This window comes from Oncorhynchus clarkii, chromosome 23 (assembly GCF_045791955.1).
Source record: "Oncorhynchus clarkii lewisi isolate Uvic-CL-2024 chromosome 23, UVic_Ocla_1.0, whole genome shotgun sequence".
NCBI classification, from domain to species: domain Eukaryota; kingdom Metazoa; phylum Chordata; class Actinopteri; order Salmoniformes; family Salmonidae; genus Oncorhynchus; species Oncorhynchus clarkii.
Window position 1 is genome coordinate 36,295,969 of NC_092169.1, and position 21,157 is coordinate 36,317,125.

Here is a 21,157-nt window from a genome sequence, read left to right on the forward strand (position 1 = left end):
GTGATTGATTGAACTATGTGAGTGAACAACTCCATACAAATCAATTCTGTTCAAAAACTATGTAACGTCAATTAGGATTAGTTTGTGTGTGCTTGAGAGACATTAGATAGTTTCTTCCCAACCTTGTTGGTCTGTCTCAGACTCCAAGCCTTTGACCTCTGGTCTGGCCCGCTATAGAGGACGGTTCTAAAGCCTCAGCACGGCCCGGAGGATGAGGATGCGTTGTACCATGGCAGCCTGCCCCCTATCCTGCCTCCTCCTCTCCTTCCTCCTGACGAGGTCCAGCCTGGCCCAGGACCTCACTGGCTCCACCACCATTGACACGGACACCATCCAAACCCAGACAGCCAATCAGACAGCTCCGATGACCCCCACCACAGCGGAGCCCGTCACCATGCTAGTAACCACAGAGTTCGGTGGCGTGTCGACGCCTAGTGGTGACATCGCGGACGATGAGGATGTCATCCCGACCAAAGGCACCCTTTGCCAAGGTTACTACGACGTGATGGGCCAGTGGGACCCACCTTTCAATTGCAACATGGGCGTTTTCCTGTACTGCTGCGGCACCTGCTTCTACCGCTTCTGCTGCCAGTTCAGAGGGCAGCGCCTCGACCAGAGCATCTGTTCAAACTATGACACGCCCATCTGGGCCAACACAGGCAAGCCCATCACCACGGTGACCGAGGACCACAGTGACCAGGAGAGGGATCGAACCCACATGATCGTCTATATCATCTGTGGGGGGGTGGCCATCATGGTGCTGATGGGCATCTTCACCAAGCTGGGCCTGGAGAAGATCAGGGGATCAGCAGGGGCACAGAACGACGTCAGCAACGCCAGGTGAGGGAGGGAGGGAGGTTATTTTGCTGCAACCATGAAATGAATCAGGCAAATTCTTTTGGCAACTTTTATTAATGTGTGTGTGTGTTGTTAGGGGGAAACATATTGCACGGATATTAATTGTTTTAATACCCACTGATTAGATTTGTGTATTTCATCAAAATTTCACAAACTTGTTCAGGGACCTGATCACTCTGGCCAGTGGTCTATTTACATTGATAAACTGTCATGTTGAAAATTGAAGGTAACTGCAGGGTGATGTTGTGTTTAACAACAATCAATAGGGAATATGACCTGCTCCAGAAGTTGAGATGGAGAGAGAGAGAGCGAGGAGAAGAAAGGCACAAAGGAAGAGAAACAAAGAGAGGGAGGAGATCACAATATGACCAGAGGTAATGCTATAGATATCAAGCAAATACTTATCAAAACTAAGTTTATTCTACACTGCCAATGGATACACTTACTCAAAATAATGTATCATATTCCCTAATAGCTACAGTATGTACACCACATGACATCCCAGTCAGCCCTCATCTCCCTGTAAAGTGTTTCAGCCAGTGTTGGTCAGGTTAAATATCTGGTTCAGGGCTGGAGCGGAGCCCCAAGGACATCATTACTGAAACACTGCTACGCTACACAGGCTTACCTCTCCCTCCTTTTACCAGTTCTCCTGTTCTCTTTTATCCCCCTCATCTCTCTTTCTATTCTATTACACTCCTCCTTCACCTCTTCTCCTCCACCTCTTCTCCTCCTCTCTTCTGGGGGCCCTTGGTTTTGTTTTTGGTCATCAACGGAAGCAGGGCGGCACGGGATAAGAGATTTCACCCAATCAGAATCTCTCTCTCTTTCTCACGCTTCTCTCCCTTTCCAACTCTCTTTCTTTGTCTTCTCTCCCCCCTTTCTTCCTCTCTCTCTCCTCTGTCATTTTCTCTCTCACTCTCTCCTCCACTCCCCCTCTCTCTCCCTTCTCCATTCTGCCTCTTTACAGTAATGTCCCTATTAGCCGGCAGTTAATAACTCCACACTGGTTTCATATAACTCCACCTGGCCAATATTGAGATATGGAAATCTTCCATAAAAAAAGTTACAAAAAGCCCAAGGGAAATATAAATTGTATATTTCTCTCTGAAATCACATATTTATTGCATAGGGAGAGAACAGCGGCTCTCACAGTACAAGGCCATCAATGTCTCCAGCTTTGAGAAATATTCGCAGGATTACATTTTTTTGTTTTTAGATGTTACCACCTCTCCGAAATAGAACACTCCCCCAACGACATACACTCCTTGCCTGATTAAGACTTCATACCAGATGAACTGTCCTGGCCAGATTAGACTCACACAGATTAAATAAATGGCTCTCAGATTACTGGAATACTGTCGCTACTCCTCTGCTGCCCAGCTGGTCTTGCCATGTTCATGCTACACTCTTAGAAAAAAGGGTTCCAAAAGAGTTCTTCAGCGGTCCCCATAGGATATCTCTTTTTGGTTCTAGGTAGAACCCTTTTGAGTTAAATGTAGAACCCTCTGTGGAAAGGGTTTAACATGGAACCAAAAAGGGTTCTTCAAAGGGTTATCCTAATAGGGTTGGTCAAATAACCCTTTTAGGTTTTAGATAGCACATTTTTTTGAGTGAATAGAGACCAACTCATTTGTACACAGAGTGAATAGAGACCGACTCATTTCTACACAGAGTGAATAGAGACCAACTAATTTCTACACAGAGTGTATAGAGATCAACTAATTTCTACATGTGTATAGAGACCAACTAATTTGTATACAGAGTGTGTAGAGACCAACTCATTTCTACACTGAGTGTACAGAGATCAACTCATTTCTACACAGAGTGTATAGAGACCAACTCATTTCTACATGTGTATAGAAACCAACTCCTTTGTACACAGTGTATAGAGAGACCAACTCATTTCTACATGTGTATAGAAACCAACTCCTTTGTACACAGTGTATAGAGAGACCAACTCATTTCTACATGTGCATAGAAACCAACTCATTTCTACACAGTGTATAGAGAGAGACCAACTCATTTCTACATGTGTATAGAAACCAACTCATTTCTACACAGCTCCTTTTGTCCATCGCTCATCTTTTCTTTCACCCTCTTTGACAACACACCCTGCAGTGCTGCTCTATAGGGCGCTTATTAGAACAGCATGCAGTATCTGCTCTCAAATCTGACAGTCAGTTTCTACCAGGACAGGTGTTACTTCCATACTCCACTCAATCCCCCCCTAAAATTTCACAGCAGTTAGTACATTACAATTATCGGTGTACATAGGACAGAATGTACCACTCTCCGTGTCACTCTACCCATTGATGCATGTCTAATCTAATGGAGGACATCGACCGAAAGGGACATTGCATAGAACTTAAACAAACAACAATAACCTTTATCCCAAAAGGCATCATTCCACATTCTGAATAGTGATTTATAGTTAAATTAACAACAAGAATGAGGATGCTGACTTTTAGGTTGGTAGTGCATGGTTCAGACCACAACATTCAGAGGACATGGGCCCAGGCATTTATTGCATGGTATACAGTATCCACAAAAGGTGAGGATTAACATGGGGAAGAGAAGACTGGGTGGTCTAAGGATCTGATCTGATCGAGCGTGTGTGCGTGCGTGCGCGTGTGTGAGAGAGATACGGCCATCCTTGGGACCTTAAGATATCATGTTCTATAACATGGGACTAAGATGGCTCCTAAAAAGGGCTTGACCTTACTTAAAAACCGCTATGCCCTTCAATAAGGCAAATTAACAAAACAAAAACTTGATTGCTTTACCAATTCTCCCTCTACCACTACATTCTTCTTTGATGAGCTATGCCTTTTACTTCGCCTGTCCTTCGCTGCTGGGGTTCAATGTCTTTCAGTATTAGGAAAAAACATTAAAAGCTGTGTCATCTTCAACCTGAGAAGCAACCCAAAGAAAGACACAGACAGACAGAGAGTTGGGCACACCCCTTCTTCCATCCCTCCATCGCTCAGATTTCCTCCATGGCTGGTTTACATTACATGCTCCCTGATTTCGTACACTCCCTCCCTCCTAGTCCACCTGCGATGGCAATATCATGACATTTACCTTTTCCTGACCTCTTCCTCCCCCTGCCTCCCCAACAGCTGTGCTGTGCCTGGAAGAGACACACAAGGGTCACTGCTCATTGACTCAGCTCCAAGGGTTTAATTCTCACATCATCCTTTTTTCTAAATACCACAAAATGGCACTGAAATGGATGTAAGGCCAAGCCAGAACGTAGATGTTAAGTTCTGAGGGAAACCAACATCAGGGGCCTCAAGAAAGAGAGGAAGTGTGGAAGAGGAAGTGAGGTAGTAATGAATCATCTTTGCCCAGACCTACAGCTCGCTATAGTCTATACTGTAGGGTGACCAATAATCCTGTGTTTGACTGTCCATAGAGGACAGGTTAGGGGCCTGCATGCCACTGCGTGTGTTGTGCCAAATTCCAAATCGATCTCTAACCTCTAACCCCTGAGCACTTGTTTAGATCTGAAAGGATTGGATAGATAATGCATGTCTCCTGGAATCCTGTGAGGTTCTGAATGTCACTGGATGTGTTAGGATCAATTCCATATAGAACCCTAGCCTGCCTTCTGAGCGCTTAGATCTGCATACCATTAGGCAATACCATTGGGCAGCATTTCCAATACCATGTTACCAGTGGTAAAACCAATCCATTATATTTTAATGAATAGTGTAGAGAATTGGTTATTGGTGTTCCCAATGTATCTCTGAACTGGTCTGCATGTTCCCATAGGGCCCTGGAGTGACACTGGGTGTATGTGAGCAGATTTGGGGAGCTGTTGGTGATGTCCCTGCTCTGTAACACTAATCTGAATTGACAGGGGATTCTGAGTGAGTTTTAACTGCACTGTTGACAGAAAGATGGAGATTGAGAAATGAGAAGAGACCTGGTGGAGAAGAGACGGCGGGAAAGGGAGAAATGGATGAAGGGAGGGTAAGAGAAAGGGAGAGAGAGGGAGAAATGGATGAAGGGAGGGTAAGAGAAAGGGAGAGAGAGAGAGAAATGGATGAAGGGAGGGTAAGAGAAAGGGAGAGAGAGAGAGAAATGGATGAAGGGAGGGCAAGAGAAAGGGAGAGAGAGGGAGAAATGGATGAAGGGAGGGTAAGAGAAAGGGAGAGAGAGAGAGAAATGGATGAAGGGAGGGTAAGAGAAAGGGAGAGAGAGAGAGAAATGGATGAAGTGAGGGCAAGAGAAAGGGAGAGAGAGAAATGGATGAAGGGAGGGTAAGAGAAAGGGAGAGAGACAGATTATGATTATTATGATAATAGTGACTAAACGTTTCTCAAGTAAGACCTTTGAATTGAGCTGTAGTGTTAAGATTTCCCCTTACTGGAACTAAGGGGCCTGTCCCAAGCCATAAAAAACAGCCCCAGACCACTATGCACTATGCATTCAGGCAGGTAGCGTTCTCCAATCGCCTAACCCAGATTTGTCCGTCGGACTGCCAGATGGTGAAGCGTGATTCATCACTCCAGAGAAAGCGTTTCCACTGCTCCAGGGCTCAATGGTGGCGAGCTTTACACCACTCCAGCCGACGCTTGGCATTGCACATGCTGATCTTAGGCTTGTGTGCAGCTGCTCGGCCATGAAAACCTTTGAATTACCAGATATGTTCATTCTGAAAATGGTTCATAAAGTCAAGAAGAAAACATGATAGCAGATAATACAAGGACATCTCTGCTTTAGAAACTGCCCTCAGAGTTAATAAAGAATAAAGTACATTAGTTTAGAGGGCTAGATTTCCCAATCATCAGAGTGGAGACTGTACAGTACATCGATTCTGAGCTGGGCTGGATCAGAGGGCAACATTTTCCAATCATCAGAGTGGGGACTGTACTGTACATCGATTCTGAGCTGGGCTGGAAACAGTGGTGGTGAGTGATGAACACTAGGACTGAGTGTTGATAATTAGCTATCTGCCTCCCTGGTATGGGAGAAGGGATAATTGATTGCTACACAGCATTAGAAGACGCGTGTCTCACTCTCCTTGTTATTCGATACGATGTGCTTTCACCAAAAAGGATTAGCGATCATATAACGAACGCTCCGACGCAGGAAGTCTTATATAAGTGGCTAGAGATACAGAGACTGTGTCCCAAATGACACCCTATTCCATATACGGTGCACTAATTCTGACCACAGGCTCTGGTCAAAAGTAATGTACTATATAGGAAATAGGGTGCCATTTGGCATGCACACAGAGACTGTACTGTATGTAGGCAAGGCTAAATGTCTTTACCTTCCCTGCTGTCCAGGAGAAGGATGAGACGTAAGCCTATTGTTGCTCATTGACAGCAAGATGGTTGTGTCTTCCAAAACTGACTGACTCTTGAGATGTTATCATGAAGTTACTGGAATTCAAGTGGAAAGGAGGATTCTGGTCTGTTTATCATCTTTATGACCTTGACGATACATTATTGATTTGATTATCGACAAACATGGTGTTGTTTACATGTTGCAGTCATAAATGAATGGGCAGTAATGATGAATATCCCTTGTTTAAAATGTAGTCCCAGTTTCTTTACAGTATATCCCGTACTGATGGCCTATATCTACTTTATTGTAGTCATTTAATCCTAATTTACATCAAACACACGTTAGTCTAGTCATGCAAATTTAGGGTAAAACTTCCTCACTTAAGCTAACATCTCTCAATTAAATGTTTTATTTTTACCACATAGATGGAGCCTGTGATGGAAGTTAAACTTAGCCTCTATAAATGCACTAAATGCCCAGAGATAAAAGCAGTTTTGCTGTAGATTAAAAATCCAAATCAGCAAGTTGTTCAGTAGCGAGCCAAACGAAAAGAGAACCAAGCCCTAGGCAGTCTCAGCTAGTGAGTCACAGACAACATGAGGTAGAGGGAGAGAACGAGAGAGAGAGAGAGAGAGAGAGAGAGAGAGAGAGAGAGAGAGAGACAGAGTTGTAGGTTTAGAAAGAGAAAGAAAGTAAAAGAGAGAAAGAGACAGATTCAGAGACTGACATGACAAAAGACTGAGAATGAGAGAGATTGAGAGAGAAATAGAGAGAAATGAACATTTAGAGATTTAGGTGGCTTGAAAGAGGATACCATTATTGGCTCAGTAGTTAAATGATTTGAGCACAGTCTTTACTTAATTTTATTGGTACTAAGCCCCATGTCTTCCTCCACTGCACACATAGAACCCCCGACGCCCCATACGTCTGCAAAGTCCCCCTGATGCCACACACGTCTGCAAAGTCACCCTGGTGCCCCCACACGTCTGCAAAGTCCCCCTGACGCCCCCACACATCTGCAAAGTCACCCTGACGCCCCACAAGTCTGCAAAGTCCCCCTGACGCCCCACACGTCTGCAAAGTCCCCCTGACGCCCCCACACGTCTGCAAAGTCCCCCTGACACCCCACACGCCTGCAAAGTCACCCTGACGCCCCCACACGTCTGCAAAGTCCCCCTGACGCCCCCACACATCTGCAAAGTCCCCCTGACGCCCCACACGTCTGCAAAGTCACCCTGACGCCCCCACACGTCTGCAAAGTCACCCTGACGCCCCCACACATCTGCAAAGTCACCCTGACGCCCCCACACGTCTGCAAAGTCCCCCTGACGCCCCCCCATGTCTGTAAAGTCCCCCTGACGCCCCCACACGTCTGCAAAGTCCCCCTGATGCCCCCACACGTCTGCAAAGTCCCCCTGATGCCCCCACACGTCTGCAAAGTCCCCCTGATGCCCCCACACGTCTGCAAAGTCCCCCTGACGCCCCACACATCTGCAAAGTCTGCCTGACGCCCCCCCCATGTCTGTAAAGTCCCCCTGACGCCCCCACATGTCTGCAAAGTCCCCCTGACGCCCCCACACATCTGCAAAGTCACCCTGACGCCCCCACACGTCTGCAAGTCACCCTGACGCCTCCACACGTCTGCAAAGTCACCCTGACGCCCCCACACGTCTGCAAAGTCCCCCTGACGCCTCCACACGTCTGCAAAGTCACCCTGACGCCCCCACACGTCTGCAAAGTCACCCTGACGCCCCCACACGTCTGCTAAGTCCCCCTGACGCCCCCACACGTCTGCTAAGTACCCCTGACGCCCCCACACGTCTGCAAAGTCACCCTGACGCCCCCACACGTCTGCAAAGTCACCCTGACGCCTCCACACGTCTGCAAAGTCCCCCTGACGCCTCCAAACGTCTGCAAAGTCCCCCTGACGCCTCCACACGTCTGCAAGTCCCCCTGGCAATTCATCAGTTTGCAATATGTACACTACTGGTCAAAGTTTGGACACCTACTCATTCAAGGGTTTTTCTTTATTTTTACTATTTTCTACATTGTAGAATAATAGTGAAGACATCAAAACTTTGAAATAACACATGGAATCATGTATTAATCAAAAGAATGTTCAACAAATCAAACCATATTTTACATTTGAGATTCGTCAAGTAGCCACCCTTTGCCTTGATGACAGCTTTGCACACTCTTTGCCACAGCACTGAAGGAAGTGATTGAAAAAGCTTCTTCTACTTTCCCCAATGCACAAGTGGTTATCTCCACCCTGCTACCACAAAAAGTATTCCACCCTGCTACCATACAGCGGGTAACTGCAAGTATTTCCTGTGACTGTGCCTCAAAGCTCAATATTTTCCTGGCCCACCAGTCCACCCTGGACTTGAACAGCCTTTATGACCAGGTCCACCTCTACAAGGCAGCAGTGCTCACCTTCGCCCGGACTCTAAAGGACATCGCTCTCAAATGCAGCCACAACACTTTACACAGGAGCAACAGATCAATAGTCACCCCGCCCAGACCAGTGAGACACTCTCCCAGACCTGTGAGATCCCCCCACTGGACCTACACATAGAGGACCCACGCCGAGAGGACCTACATCCAGACCACAACACCACCAGCCACATACACACCCCCACCCCAACCAATCAACACCCCCCCAAGTCAATCATGCCCACACCCCATTTAGGCCCTCTCAGATCGGACCTATGCCCCTCCAGCCCACCCCATGCACCCCACCCCCGCAAAGAGGGCCTCAACATGGAAGTCACACATACTCCCAGGCCGTGGGCGGGCAAACACGCCCAACCCCCACTCTTACACTAGCCCAAGCCAACGGCATGTACCAGATGCTCAGCAGCCTCTGCTCACACTTACTGGCCTAAGGCCAAACCCCAAGACCAACAACTTTGGACACTTTATGGAACACAAAGCCTTCAATATCTCATCCTGGAATATCCAAGGCCTGAGGTCATCTGCCTTTGGCCTAAAGAGCAAGAACCTGGACTTCATCAAAGAAATTGGTAATACAGATATTGTCATCCTACAAGAAACCTGGTATAGAGGAGATGGGCCCACTGGTTGCCCTCTAGGTTACAGAGAGCTGGTAGTCCCATCCACCAAACTACCAGGTGTAAAACAGGGAAGGGACTCAGGGGGTATGCTAATTTGGTATAGATCAGACCTAACTCACTCCATTAAATTAATCAAAACAGGAACATTTTACATTTGGCTAGAAATTCAAAAGGAAATGATCGTAACAGAGAAAAATGTCCTCCTGTGTGCTACCTATATCCCGCCACTAGAATCCCCATACTTTAAAGGAGAACCCTTTTTGGCTGCAGGGAGAAGAATCATTTTGGGTTCCATGTCGAACCCTTTCTAGAGAGGGTTCTACCTTGTTCTCCTAAGGGGTCAGCTGAAGAACCCTTTTTTAAGATTGTACATATCTCTCTCAATACGATACATCTCCCTCAGCTGATCCCCATTCTGCTCTGCTCAGCTAGAGAGGGCAATTTACACCCTAGCACCCTCCCAACATTTAGACACATTCCTGGCACACAATGTACCGTACAGTGAACCACACTGTTTGTTCAGGAAAGCCCTCCCAGGAGAGGACAGCCCTGGCCCCCCACACCTCTTGAGGCCTGGGTCCCTAACACACACACACACACACACACACACACACACACACACACACACACACACACACACACACACACACACACACACACACACACACACACACACACACACAGAGATGATGTCTGTCACTACAGCAGTGTGTTCCCTTACACACAGCTCAATGACATGACAGTGTGTTTGGGGGTATTTGTGACTGTGACAGTATGTGTCTGATAAGATTACACGCAATTAAAATGGCCCATTTTTAGTGTTACTCTCACTCTTTCTCTCTGCAGATTATGTTGTCACACACTCAGCCCAATTCTCTGGCTCCCATCACTTTCTACCATGTTCCCCTGCAGTGTTGCTGCCCTTATTTTTGACTTTGACTAAGCCTACAGCCACGCACAGTGGCTAACGATGGGGCGCTATGGGGAGTTATTGGCCCAGGAGTTTAGGTGTAGTGCTTGGGTCGATTGCCTGTAACCGCAGAATTGCTGTTTCAATCCCTGCTTCTCCTCAAATCCCCATACATGTAGAGAGTCATTCTAAATGGCTGAAGTCTAACTGTAATGTTTGTTTGTCCATCTACAGGACCATAACAGAGCTTATGAAGCAACCCGGAGGAGAGGTGGGCTCAGTGGAAAGTACAATCACCAACCCCCCTATCGGAACCAACGGCATCTCAGCTAGGATGCTACGCAGCCGCAGCGGTAAGCACAGCTACTCAGCACACAGACACATGCTAACACACTCCCTACGAATCAACGAAGTTGAGGGTTTCTCTTTGTTCCTCTGTGAAGAAAAACAAACCCAGCCAAAGCCCATTTTGCCATTGCTGTATTAACCAGAGGCCCCTCTCTCTCATTGGAGGACGGGAGCTGGTTTCTCTTACTGTACTTTGGCCTGACAGGAACACCCAACAGCCCCTTCTCTTCTCTAGCATAACTAAAGTAGCCAGACCAAACACTGCAGTTTCAGCGCAGAGTTATACCATTAGTGTGTGGTTACAGGATGAGGCTCTATGGTGTACTTACAACCCTACACCCAAACGCTGTATGACTATTTGAGGAATTCAGAGCAACTCAGTCCATCACATTACAGGATGATGAAATTATTCTCTAAGTGTATGACACGAGGTACAGCAACAGACACAACATGATTTCTGGAGCCCTCGTCTTTCAATGACCAGAGAAGTTGCATGCATTTGTACTCGTACTTCACTAGCATCCAGCTGGGTATACATCACAATATGCATGTAAACTCAGCAAAAAAAGAAATGTCCCTTTTTCAGGACCCTGTCTTTCAAAGATAATTCATAAAAATCCAAAAAACTTCACAGATCTTCATTGTAAAGGGTTTAAACACTGTTTCCCATGCTTGTTCAATGAACCATAAACAATTAATGAACATGCACCTGTAAATTGAAATGTCCGTACAATGAGACGCCTAAGACAGTCCTACAGGGAGACAGGATGGACAGCTGATCGTCCTCGCAGTGGCAAAACACCTGCACAGGATTGGTACATCCGAACATCACACTTGCGGGACAGGTACAGGATGGCAACAACAACTGCCCGAGTTACACGAGGAACGCACAATCCCTCCATGTCAGTGTTCTGCCATGGCCAGCGAAGAACCCGGATCTCAATCCCATTGAGAGCGTCTGGGACCGGTTGGATCGAAGGGTGAGGGCTAGGGCCATTTCCCTCCAGAAACTTGCATGTGCCTTGGTGGAAGAGAGGGGTAACCTCTCACAGCAAGAACGGGCAAATCTGATGCAGTCCATGAGGAGGAGATGCACTGCAGTACTTAATGCATTAATGCAGCTGATGGCCACACCAGATATTGACTGTTACTTTTGACCCCCCTTTGTTCAGGGACACATTATTCCATTTCTGTTTGTCACGTCTGTGGAACTTGTTCAGTTTATGTCTCAGTTGTTGAATCTTGTTATGTTCAGACAAATATTTACACGTGTTAAGTTTGCTGAAAATTAACACAGTTGACAGTGAGAGGACATTTATTTTTTGCTGAGTTTATGTGTGTGTGTAGCTACCGTAGAATAACAATTACTCATTCTAATTCTATGGTGTGTACACTGTGCTGATAGTGGCGTCAAGTTAACACAAAGCATGCCTTAGTGGTTGATAACATTAGTGAGACATTGATTTGGAGAATTCCTTGTCTGGTAGTGGGAACAACAGATACTACACACATCAAGGAGATAAGGAGCTAGGGGGAAGAGAAGGAAACCAGGGGCTTCTGTAAGTAGACCACGTGCACGATACACATGGTAAACATCAATAGCAAAACTAGCAGCAATCACCAGACTGGTCTCATAGAATAGACGTAACATAGTAAATGTAAATCTGTGACACTCACATTTGTATGATACGTTATGTTTGGTATGGTTACATAAGACAGACGGTTACTTAAGCCAAAAATGAAAGGAGGGAGGTTGGTCGAGGAGGTTGGGTGGGCGTATAAAGCGAATGTCTTGCAACCCTAATGTTGTGTGTTTCAAATCACATCACGCACAACTTCTGCATTTTAGCTAATTAGCAACTACTTACTACTTTTTTAGCTACTTTGCAACTACTTAGCATGTTAGCTAACCCTTCCCCTAACCCAAACCTTAACCCTAACCCCTAACCTTAACCCGTATCTTAACCCCTAACCCTAATCTTAACCTGTACCTTAACCCCTAACCTTAACCCATTCCTTAACCCTAACCTTAACCGTAATCCCTGACCCCAAGCCTAGCTAAAGTTAGCCACTTAGCTAACATATCATACGCATTGTAATTTGTAACATATTGTATGAAAATGTATGATGGACATCCACAAATTAATACATACCCATATGAAATGTAACATATCATACTCAATAGAGCGAAAAAGATGGACATGTACTATGTTACGTCTAACCCGGAGTCAATGTTGGCCAGCCCACCTGCACATCCATCCACAAGTGGCATGTGCCAATTCTATACATCCAGATCCAGCTGTGTGTTTGTGTGTGTGGGGGTGGAGGGGAGTGTTTGATCTAAGAGGGCCCCTACCTCTTCCCTTGCCCCTCCAGCTGACTGTGCATCCATAGAATCAGATTAGATTAGAGAGAACACACACATCACACATCACCCAAAACCCCTTGTGGATATCAGACTATCTATAGAGTTCTCTGTAAACCCCCTCTAAACACAACACACACCAAATAAAACACACACATCACACACAATAAAACACACAAACAAACACACATCAAGGATCTTCATTACTGTGTGTTGTGTGTTGAGGCATTGGCTGTAGCAGTAGAGATTGGACTTGGATCATTTGTGCAAATGCAGCTCAGAGGATTACACACACACACACAGCGCTCCACCAGTCTTGAGGATTTGGGCCGTCAGTGATGTAGGATTTGCGGTAAGAACCGTAGACCCCGCCATGCTCACCAATCCCTCTTTCTAAAGGATTTCAGTTTGACACAGTGGCGCTTCTGGTTTACAGTTCTGTCACTGCTCTAATCTCAAACTATCTCAGAGATATAGGATTGAAACAGTTGTCAGGCAACTTTAAAAGGTCTGGCTCTGAAGGTGTTGTTAAAACACTGTGGTTTGAATAACCTCTGTCCCCTCAATTGACTGTTGAGGATCATCCATCTCTGTTTCTCACTTAGATGAGTGGGACATTACAGCACATTATGTTTCCAAACAGTATTGGCTTTTCCAGTGGGGAGGGAAAGAGATGATTTGGAAAAAGAAAGAGATGGTTTGGAAAAAGAAAGCAATGCTTTGGAAAAAATAAATATATGGTTTGGAAAAAGAAAGAGATGCTAAGGTCTAATGCAGCCATATTTATCTCAATATCAAATCATTTCTTAATAACAATTATGTACCTTACTGTGATTGTGCGCATGTTGCGCATGTGGATTTAGTCTATCCCCACCAGACAAGTTCATAAAATACCAAAACCAACTGTGAACCAACTATATTAATTTGGGGACAGGTCAAAACATGTACAGTATGAAACATTCATGGACATTTAGCTAGCTAGCGTGCTGTTGATAGCTAGTTTGTCCTGGGATATAAACATTGGGTTGTTATTTTACCTGAAATGCATATGGTCCTATTTTTAGGTGGATCTTTTGGACCCATTTTGAGACACACAAAATAGTGTGTTCTCTACTCAGACAATTAATCCATAAAAAAGGGGAATCCTAGATGGTTTTTAGTTAGTTTTCTTTGATAAATCTCTCCTCGTTCATTCTTTTTCTTCCGTGGATTTTTTTTGGCAGTTGGCAACCAACTTTAACATTGCCAAAGCAAGTGAGGTAGATAATATACAAAAGTGAAATAAACAATAAAAATGAACAGTAAACATTACACATAAAGAAGTTTCAAAACAATAAAGACATTACAAATGTCATATTATATATACAGTGGGGCAAAAAAGTATTTAGTCAGCCACCAATTGTGCAAGTTGTCCCACTTAAAAAGATGAGAGGCCTGTAATTTTCATCATAGGTACACTTCAACTAAGATAGACAAATTAGAAAAAAATTCCAGCAAATCATATTGTAGGATTTTTAATGAATGTATTTGCAAATTATGGTGGAAAATAAGTATTTGGTCAATAACAAAAGTTTATCTCAATACTATATACCCTTTGTTTTGCAATGACAGAGGTCAAACGTTTTCTGTAAGTCTTCACAAGCTTTTCACACACTGTTGCTGGTATTTTGGCCCATTCCTCCATGCAGATCTCCTCTAGAGCAGTGGTGTTTTGGGGCTGTTGCTGGGCAACACGGATTTTCAACTCCCTCCAAAGATTTTCTATGGGGCTGAGATCTGGAGATTGGCTAGGCCACTCCAGGACCTTGAAATGCTTCTTACAAAGCCACTCTTTCGTTGCCCGGGCGATGTGTTTGGGATCATTGTCATGCTGAAAGACCCAGCCACGTTTCATCTTCAATGCCCTTGCTGATGGAAGGAGGTTTTCACTCAAAATCTCACAATACATGGCCCCATTCATTCTTTCCTTTACACGGATCAGTCGTCCTGGTCCCTTTGCAGAAAAACAGCCCCAAAGCATGATGTTTCCACCCCCATGCTTCACAGTAGGTATGGAGTTCTTTGGATGCAACTCAGCATTCTTTGTCCTCCAAACACGACGAGTTGAGTTTTTACCAAAAAGTTATATTTGGTTTCATCTGACCATATGACATTCTCCCAATCTTCTTCTGGATCATCCAAATGCTCTCTAGCAAACTTCAGACGGGCCTGGACATGTACTGGTTTAAGCAGGGGGACACGTCTGGCACTGCAGGATTTGAGTCCCTGGCGGTGTAGTGTGTTACTAATGGTAGGCTTTGTTACTTTGGTCCCAGCTCTCTGCAGGTCATTAGGTCCCCCCGTGTGGTTCTGGGATTTTTGCTCACCGTCCTTGTGATCATTTTGACCCCACGGGGTGAGATCTTGCGTGGAGCCCCAGATCGAGGGAGATTATCAGTGGTCTTGTATGTCTTCCATTTCCTAATAATTGCTCCCACAGTTGATTTCTTCAACCCAAGCTGCTTACCTATTGCAGATTCAGTCTTCCCAGCCTGGTGCAGGTCTACAATTTTGTTTCTGGTGTCCTTTGACAGCTCTTTGGTCTTGGCCATAGTGGAGTTTGGAGTGTGACTGTTTGAGGTTGTGGACAGGTGTCTTTTATACTGATAACAAGTTCAAACTGGTGCCATTAATACAGGTACCGAGTGGAGGACAGAGGAGCCTCTTAAAGAAGAAGTTACAGGTCTGTGAGAGCCAGAAATCTTGCTTTTTTGTAGGTGACCAAATACTTATTTTCCACCATAATTTGCAAATAAATTCATTAAGAATCATACAATGTGATTTTCTGGATTTTTTTCTCATTGTGTCTGTCATAGTTGAAGTGTACCTATGATGAAAATTACAGGCCTCTCTCATCCTTTTAAGTGGGAGAATTTGCACAATTGGTGGCTGACTAAATACTTTTTTGCCCCACTGTACATATATACAGTGTTGTAACAATGCACAAATGGTTAAAGTACACAAGGGGAAATAAATAAGCATAAATATGGGTTGTATTTACAATGCTGTTTGTTCTTCACTGGTTGCCCTTTTCTTGTGGCAACAGGTCAAAAATCTTGCTGAAGTGGGAGTTTATCAAAATTGGATTTGTTTTTGAATTCTTTGTGGATCTGTGTAATCTGAGGGAAATATGTCTCTCTAATATGGTCATACATTGAGCAGGAGGTTAGGAAGTACAGTTCAGTTTCCACCTTATTTTGTGGGCAGTGAGCACATAGCCTGTCTTCTCTTGAGAGCCATGTCTGTCTACGACGGGCCTTTCTCAATAGCAAGGCTATGCTCACTGAGTCTGTACATAGTCAAAGCTTTTCTTAAGTTTGGGTCAGTCACAGTGGTCAGGTATTCTGCCACTGTGTACTCTCTGTTTAGGGCCAAATAGCATTCTAGTTTGCTCTGTTTTTTTGTTAATTCTTTCCAATGTGTCAAGTAATTATCTTTTTGTTTTCTCATGATTTGGTTGGGTCTAATTGTGCTGCTGTCCTGGGGCTCTGTGGGGTGTGTTTGTGTTTGTGAACAGAGCCCCAGGACCAGCTTGCTTAGGGGACTCTTCTCCAGGTTCATCTCTCTGTAGGTGATGCTTTGTTATGGAAGGTGGTTGTAGAATTTAACGGTTCTTTTCTGGATTTTGATAATTAGTGGGTATCGGCCTAATTCTGCTCTGCATGCATTATTTGGTGTTCTACGTTGTACACAGAGGATATTTTTCCTTTCAGGTGGTTGTAGAATTTAACGTCTCTTTTCTGGATTTTGATAATTAGTGGGTATCGGCCTAATTCTGCTCTGCATGCATTATTTGGTGTTCTACATTATACACGGAGGATATTTTTGCAGAATTCTGCATGCAGAGTCTCAATTTGGTGTTTTTCCCATTTTGTGAAGTCTTGGTTGGTGAGAGGACCCCAGACCTCACAACCATAACGGGCAATGGGCTCTATGACTGATTCAAGTATTTTTAGCCAGATCCTAATTGGTATGTTGAATTTTATGTTCCTTTTGATGGCATAGAAGGCCCTTCTTGCCTTGTCTCTCAGATCGTTCACAGCTTTGTGGAAGTTACCTGTGGCTCTGATGTTTAGGCCAAGGTATGTATAGTTTTTTGTGTGCTCTAGGGCAACAGTGTCTAGATGGAATTTGTATTTGTGATCCTGGCAACTGGATCTTTTTTGGAACACCATTATTTTGGTCTTACTGAGATTTACTGTCAGGGCCCAGGTCTGACAGAATCTGTGCATAAGATCTAGGTGCTGCTGTAGGCCCTCCTTGGATGGTGACAGAAGCACCAGATCATCAGCAAACAGTAGACATTTGACTTCGGATTCTAGTAGGGTGAGGCCAGGTGCTGCAGACTTTTCTAGTGCCCACGCCAATTCGTTGATATATATGTTGAAGAGGGTGGGGCTTAAGCTGCATCCCTGTCTCACCCAACGACCCTGTGTGAAGAAATGTGTGTGTTTTTTGCCAATTTTAACCGCACACTTTTTGTTTGTGTACATGGATTTTATAATGTCGTATGTTTTACCCCAAACGCCACTTTCCATCAATTTGTATAGCAGACCCTCATGCCAAATTGAGTCGAAGGCTTTTTAGAAATCAACGAAGCATGAGAAGACTTTGCCTTTGTTTTAGTTTGTTTGGTTGTCAATTAGGGTGTGCAGAGTGAATACGTGGTCTGTTGTACGGTAATTTGGTAAAAAGCCAATTTGACATTTTCTCTCTATCTCTTTCTATTCCATCCATCTTTCTCTGTCTCTTTCTATTCCACCCATCTTTCTCTCTGTCTCTTTCTATTCCATCCATCTTTCTCTCTTTCTATTCCATCCATCTTTCTCTGTCTCTTTCTATTCCATCCATCTTTCTCTGCCTCTTTCTATTCCACCCATCTTTCTCTGTATCTTTCTATTCCATCCATCTTTCTCTCTGTCTCTTTCTATTCCATCCATATTTCTCTCTCTCTTTCTATTCCATCCATCTTTCTCTGTGCCTCTTTCTATTCTGTCCATCTTTCTTACTCTCTTTCTCACTCTCTCCACAATAACTTTTTTCGCCCACATTTATCTTCCCTCTCCTTCTTAGTTTTCTAATCTTTGCTGATAGCCTCCCATCCCCAGGCACTAAAAAAGACACAAACGGTTTGTTAATCTTATAAATTACAAATCTTACCAGGGAAGGATTGGTAGCCCCCCTCTTTCCAGCCCTGAGTGAAGCACTCCAGTTAAATATATAGAAACCAGTCTCTCACCGGAACTGACCAGGTCTGACTCTTTAAAGCACAGGTTGGTAATAGGGAGAAACAGGGATCTTTATACAGGGTGGTAATAGGGAGAAACAGGGATCTTTATACAGGGTGGTAATAGGGAGAAACAGGGATCTTTATACAGGGTGGTAATAGGGAGAAACAGGGATCTTTATACAGGTTGGTAATAGGGAGAAACAGGGATATTTATATAGGGTGGTAATAGGGAGAAACGGGGATCTTTATACAGGTTGGTAATAGGGAGAAACAGGGATCTTTATACAGGGTGGTAATAGGGAGAAACAGGGATCTTTATACAGGGTGGTAATAGGGGGTAACAGAGTCTTCATACAGGGTGGTAATAGGGGGTAACAGGGTCTTAATACAGGGTGGTAATAGGGTGTAACAGGGTCTTAATACAGGGTGGTAATAGGGGGTAACAGGGTCTTAATGCTGGATGGTAATAGGGGGTAACAGGGACTTAATATAGGATGGTAATAGGGGGTAACAGGGTCTTAATACAGGGTGGTAATAGGGGGTAACAGGGTCTTAATACAGGGTGGTATAAGGGGGTAACAGGGTCTTAATACAGGATGGTAATAGGGGGTAACAGGGTCTTAATACAGGGTGGTAATAGGGGGTAACAGGGTCTTAATACAGGGTGGTAATAGGGGGTGGTATTAGGGGAGAACAAGGTTTATGTGTGTGTCTGTATTTCTGCCACACTAGCAAAGCTCAAATGGCAAACGTGAGACTACACTGATCTCACAGCACTCTTTATCACTCTCCCTAAGGCGCAAAATAATCCTTAATGTACCATTACAAACATACACACAAACACACACACACGCTTGCTTGTCTCAGCGGTCTCTTAGTGTTTCACGGCTATGAACACACACAATAGCTGTGTCTTGGGAGCAGGTTGTACTAAGGCACTATGGGTAAGTGTGTTCAGAATGACGCACAAACACACCTTCTGGCCTCTCGTGTAATATCCACGGCATTACTTGTACTGCTGCTTGACTCCCTTCCCTCTGTCCCTCAGATGACTGCATCACTTCTCAACAACCCTCCGTAGCTCAGAGAGAGTAGCCCAGGACCAAGTGGAACAGACAGCGAAGGTCACATACAGTATCTATATGATCACTACACATGTTATCCCACTGCTATCATACACAGCCTGGTCTGCAATGTACAGTACACCACCCAGCCAGCCCAGCCTGGGAAGACATTACATGATATAACCATAATGGGCCTCGCCTGCCCTCTTGTTCTCCTACTTGGTTAAAATTTAATGGAGATGTGCCAAACAACTCCAACTCCCAGCTTCACCGTTGTTAGATCACACACATTTCATTTGATGTTGGCTTACACACATATAGTTCAATCACACACACAAGCAAGGACACAAACACACACACACACACACAACCAAGGTCGCAAACATACACACACCAGCAAGGTCGCAAACACACACAAGCAAGGACGCAAACACACACACACACCAGCAAGGACACATTGAGAGGTGTGTGTGTGTGTGTGTGTGTGGAAGAAAATGAGCCCTGATAATCAGAGTGGTTAAACACAAAGCTTAATGTCATCAAAGGCAGAGAGAGGAGCCCTGATGAGGCTCCTGAACTGGTAGAAAGTCAATAACTCAGTACCTCACTGGGCTCTCCATTACCATAACTAACTAGCCCCCCACCAAACAGCCCCTGAAGCCCCCCATGGAGCCCCTAATACCCCCCCGACTGAGCCCTCTGCCCCCGTCAGTGCCAGCCAGCATGGTTTCCCACCAAGTCTCTATCTGGGAGGCCTGGGGCTTATTTCACAAACCCACCAACATTATTATGACAATGACAGAGCAGTTCCAGTAATACGCTGGTTACAGAAGGATACTGAACAGATTAAAAAATGATGAAAACTGATACAAACACTATGATGATAATCACATTTGTACTATAAATCACAGTGTGTTCAGTCTTCCTGTTTGGCTAGTTCCAGTTAGTTTGAAGCTGGTTGTATGTTCTTCTATCTGCTCAAAGTCATCAGATACCATATGAGTACTACAGTATGTTATATCCCTTTTTATACCCTTCTCACATTCTCATGTGTAATGAACATCCAGTATGCCCTCCTGAGAGGTCAGAGATGCTGTGACAGCAGATTGCCCTGTATGTCCCCGATGTAGAGCATTGTCTGACATCAGAAATTCTGCCTGCACTGAAGGATGAGCGCCATGTAGGAGTAACGCCATCTAATGTAAGACAATGGGCGTAGAGTAGAAATCTACCGTAGAAGAACATGAGAGCCATCTCCCCAGCTAATCAGCTTACTGTATAAAACCGCACAGGAATGATGGGTTTTAGACAACCTCTGTGTGTGTGTGTGTGTGTGTGTGTGTGTGTGTGTGTGTGTGTGTGTGTGTGTGTGTGTTAGCGCTCAGAGTAACGTCCTCCCCTCATACTTCAGCTAAATCTCCTAATTTATTCCACAAACACACAACATCTCCCCTCCCTCCCTCACTCACTGCATCATTTCTCTCTCACATCCTTATCTAGTTTCTGTATTCTCTCTCCAAATCCTGCTCTCTCTCCCTCCCCTTGTCCCACTCTACTTCTCTCTCCCTCTAATTCTCTCCCTTCCTGGCGGGTAGGAGCATTGGGCCGGTAACCGAAAGGTTGCTGGATTGAATCCCCGAGCCGACAAGGTAGAAATCTGTTGTTCTGCCCCTGAGTAAGGCAGTTAACCTCCAACAACAACTGTTCCCCGGGCACCGATGATGTAGATGTCGATTAAAGCAGCCCCCCGCACCTCACTGATTCAGAGCGGTTGGGTTAAATGCAGTATCCCTCTTTCTATCGCTCCACCCCTCTCTATTTCTGTAGTAGTGGGTGTGTTTGAAGGGCTGGCTCTGATGAAAACCTGCCAGGCTGTTTGAAACTACACACCTGTCCATGACACCAGTCAAAAAACCTGTCCATGACACCAGTTAAACACACCTGTCCATGACACCAGTCAAACAC

At 44.9% G+C, this 21,157-nt stretch overlaps 1 protein-coding gene across 1 annotated transcript in view; it reads left to right on the plus strand.

The window, feature by feature from the left end:
• The first annotated feature begins 208 nt into the window (after positions 1 to 208).
• The window catches only part of LOC139381188 (protein shisa-9B-like), a 30,023-nt gene continuing 9,074 nt past the window's right edge, over positions 209 to 21,157 (plus strand). The window contains exons 1-3 of the mRNA XM_071124614.1: positions 209 to 840; positions 1,125 to 1,232; positions 10,381 to 10,499. Coding sequence (XP_070980715.1) covers positions 212 to 840; positions 1,125 to 1,232; positions 10,381 to 10,499 — 856 coding nt within the window. The 5' untranslated portion in view covers positions 209 to 211. The remainder of the gene's footprint in view (positions 841 to 1,124; positions 1,233 to 10,380; positions 10,500 to 21,157) is intronic.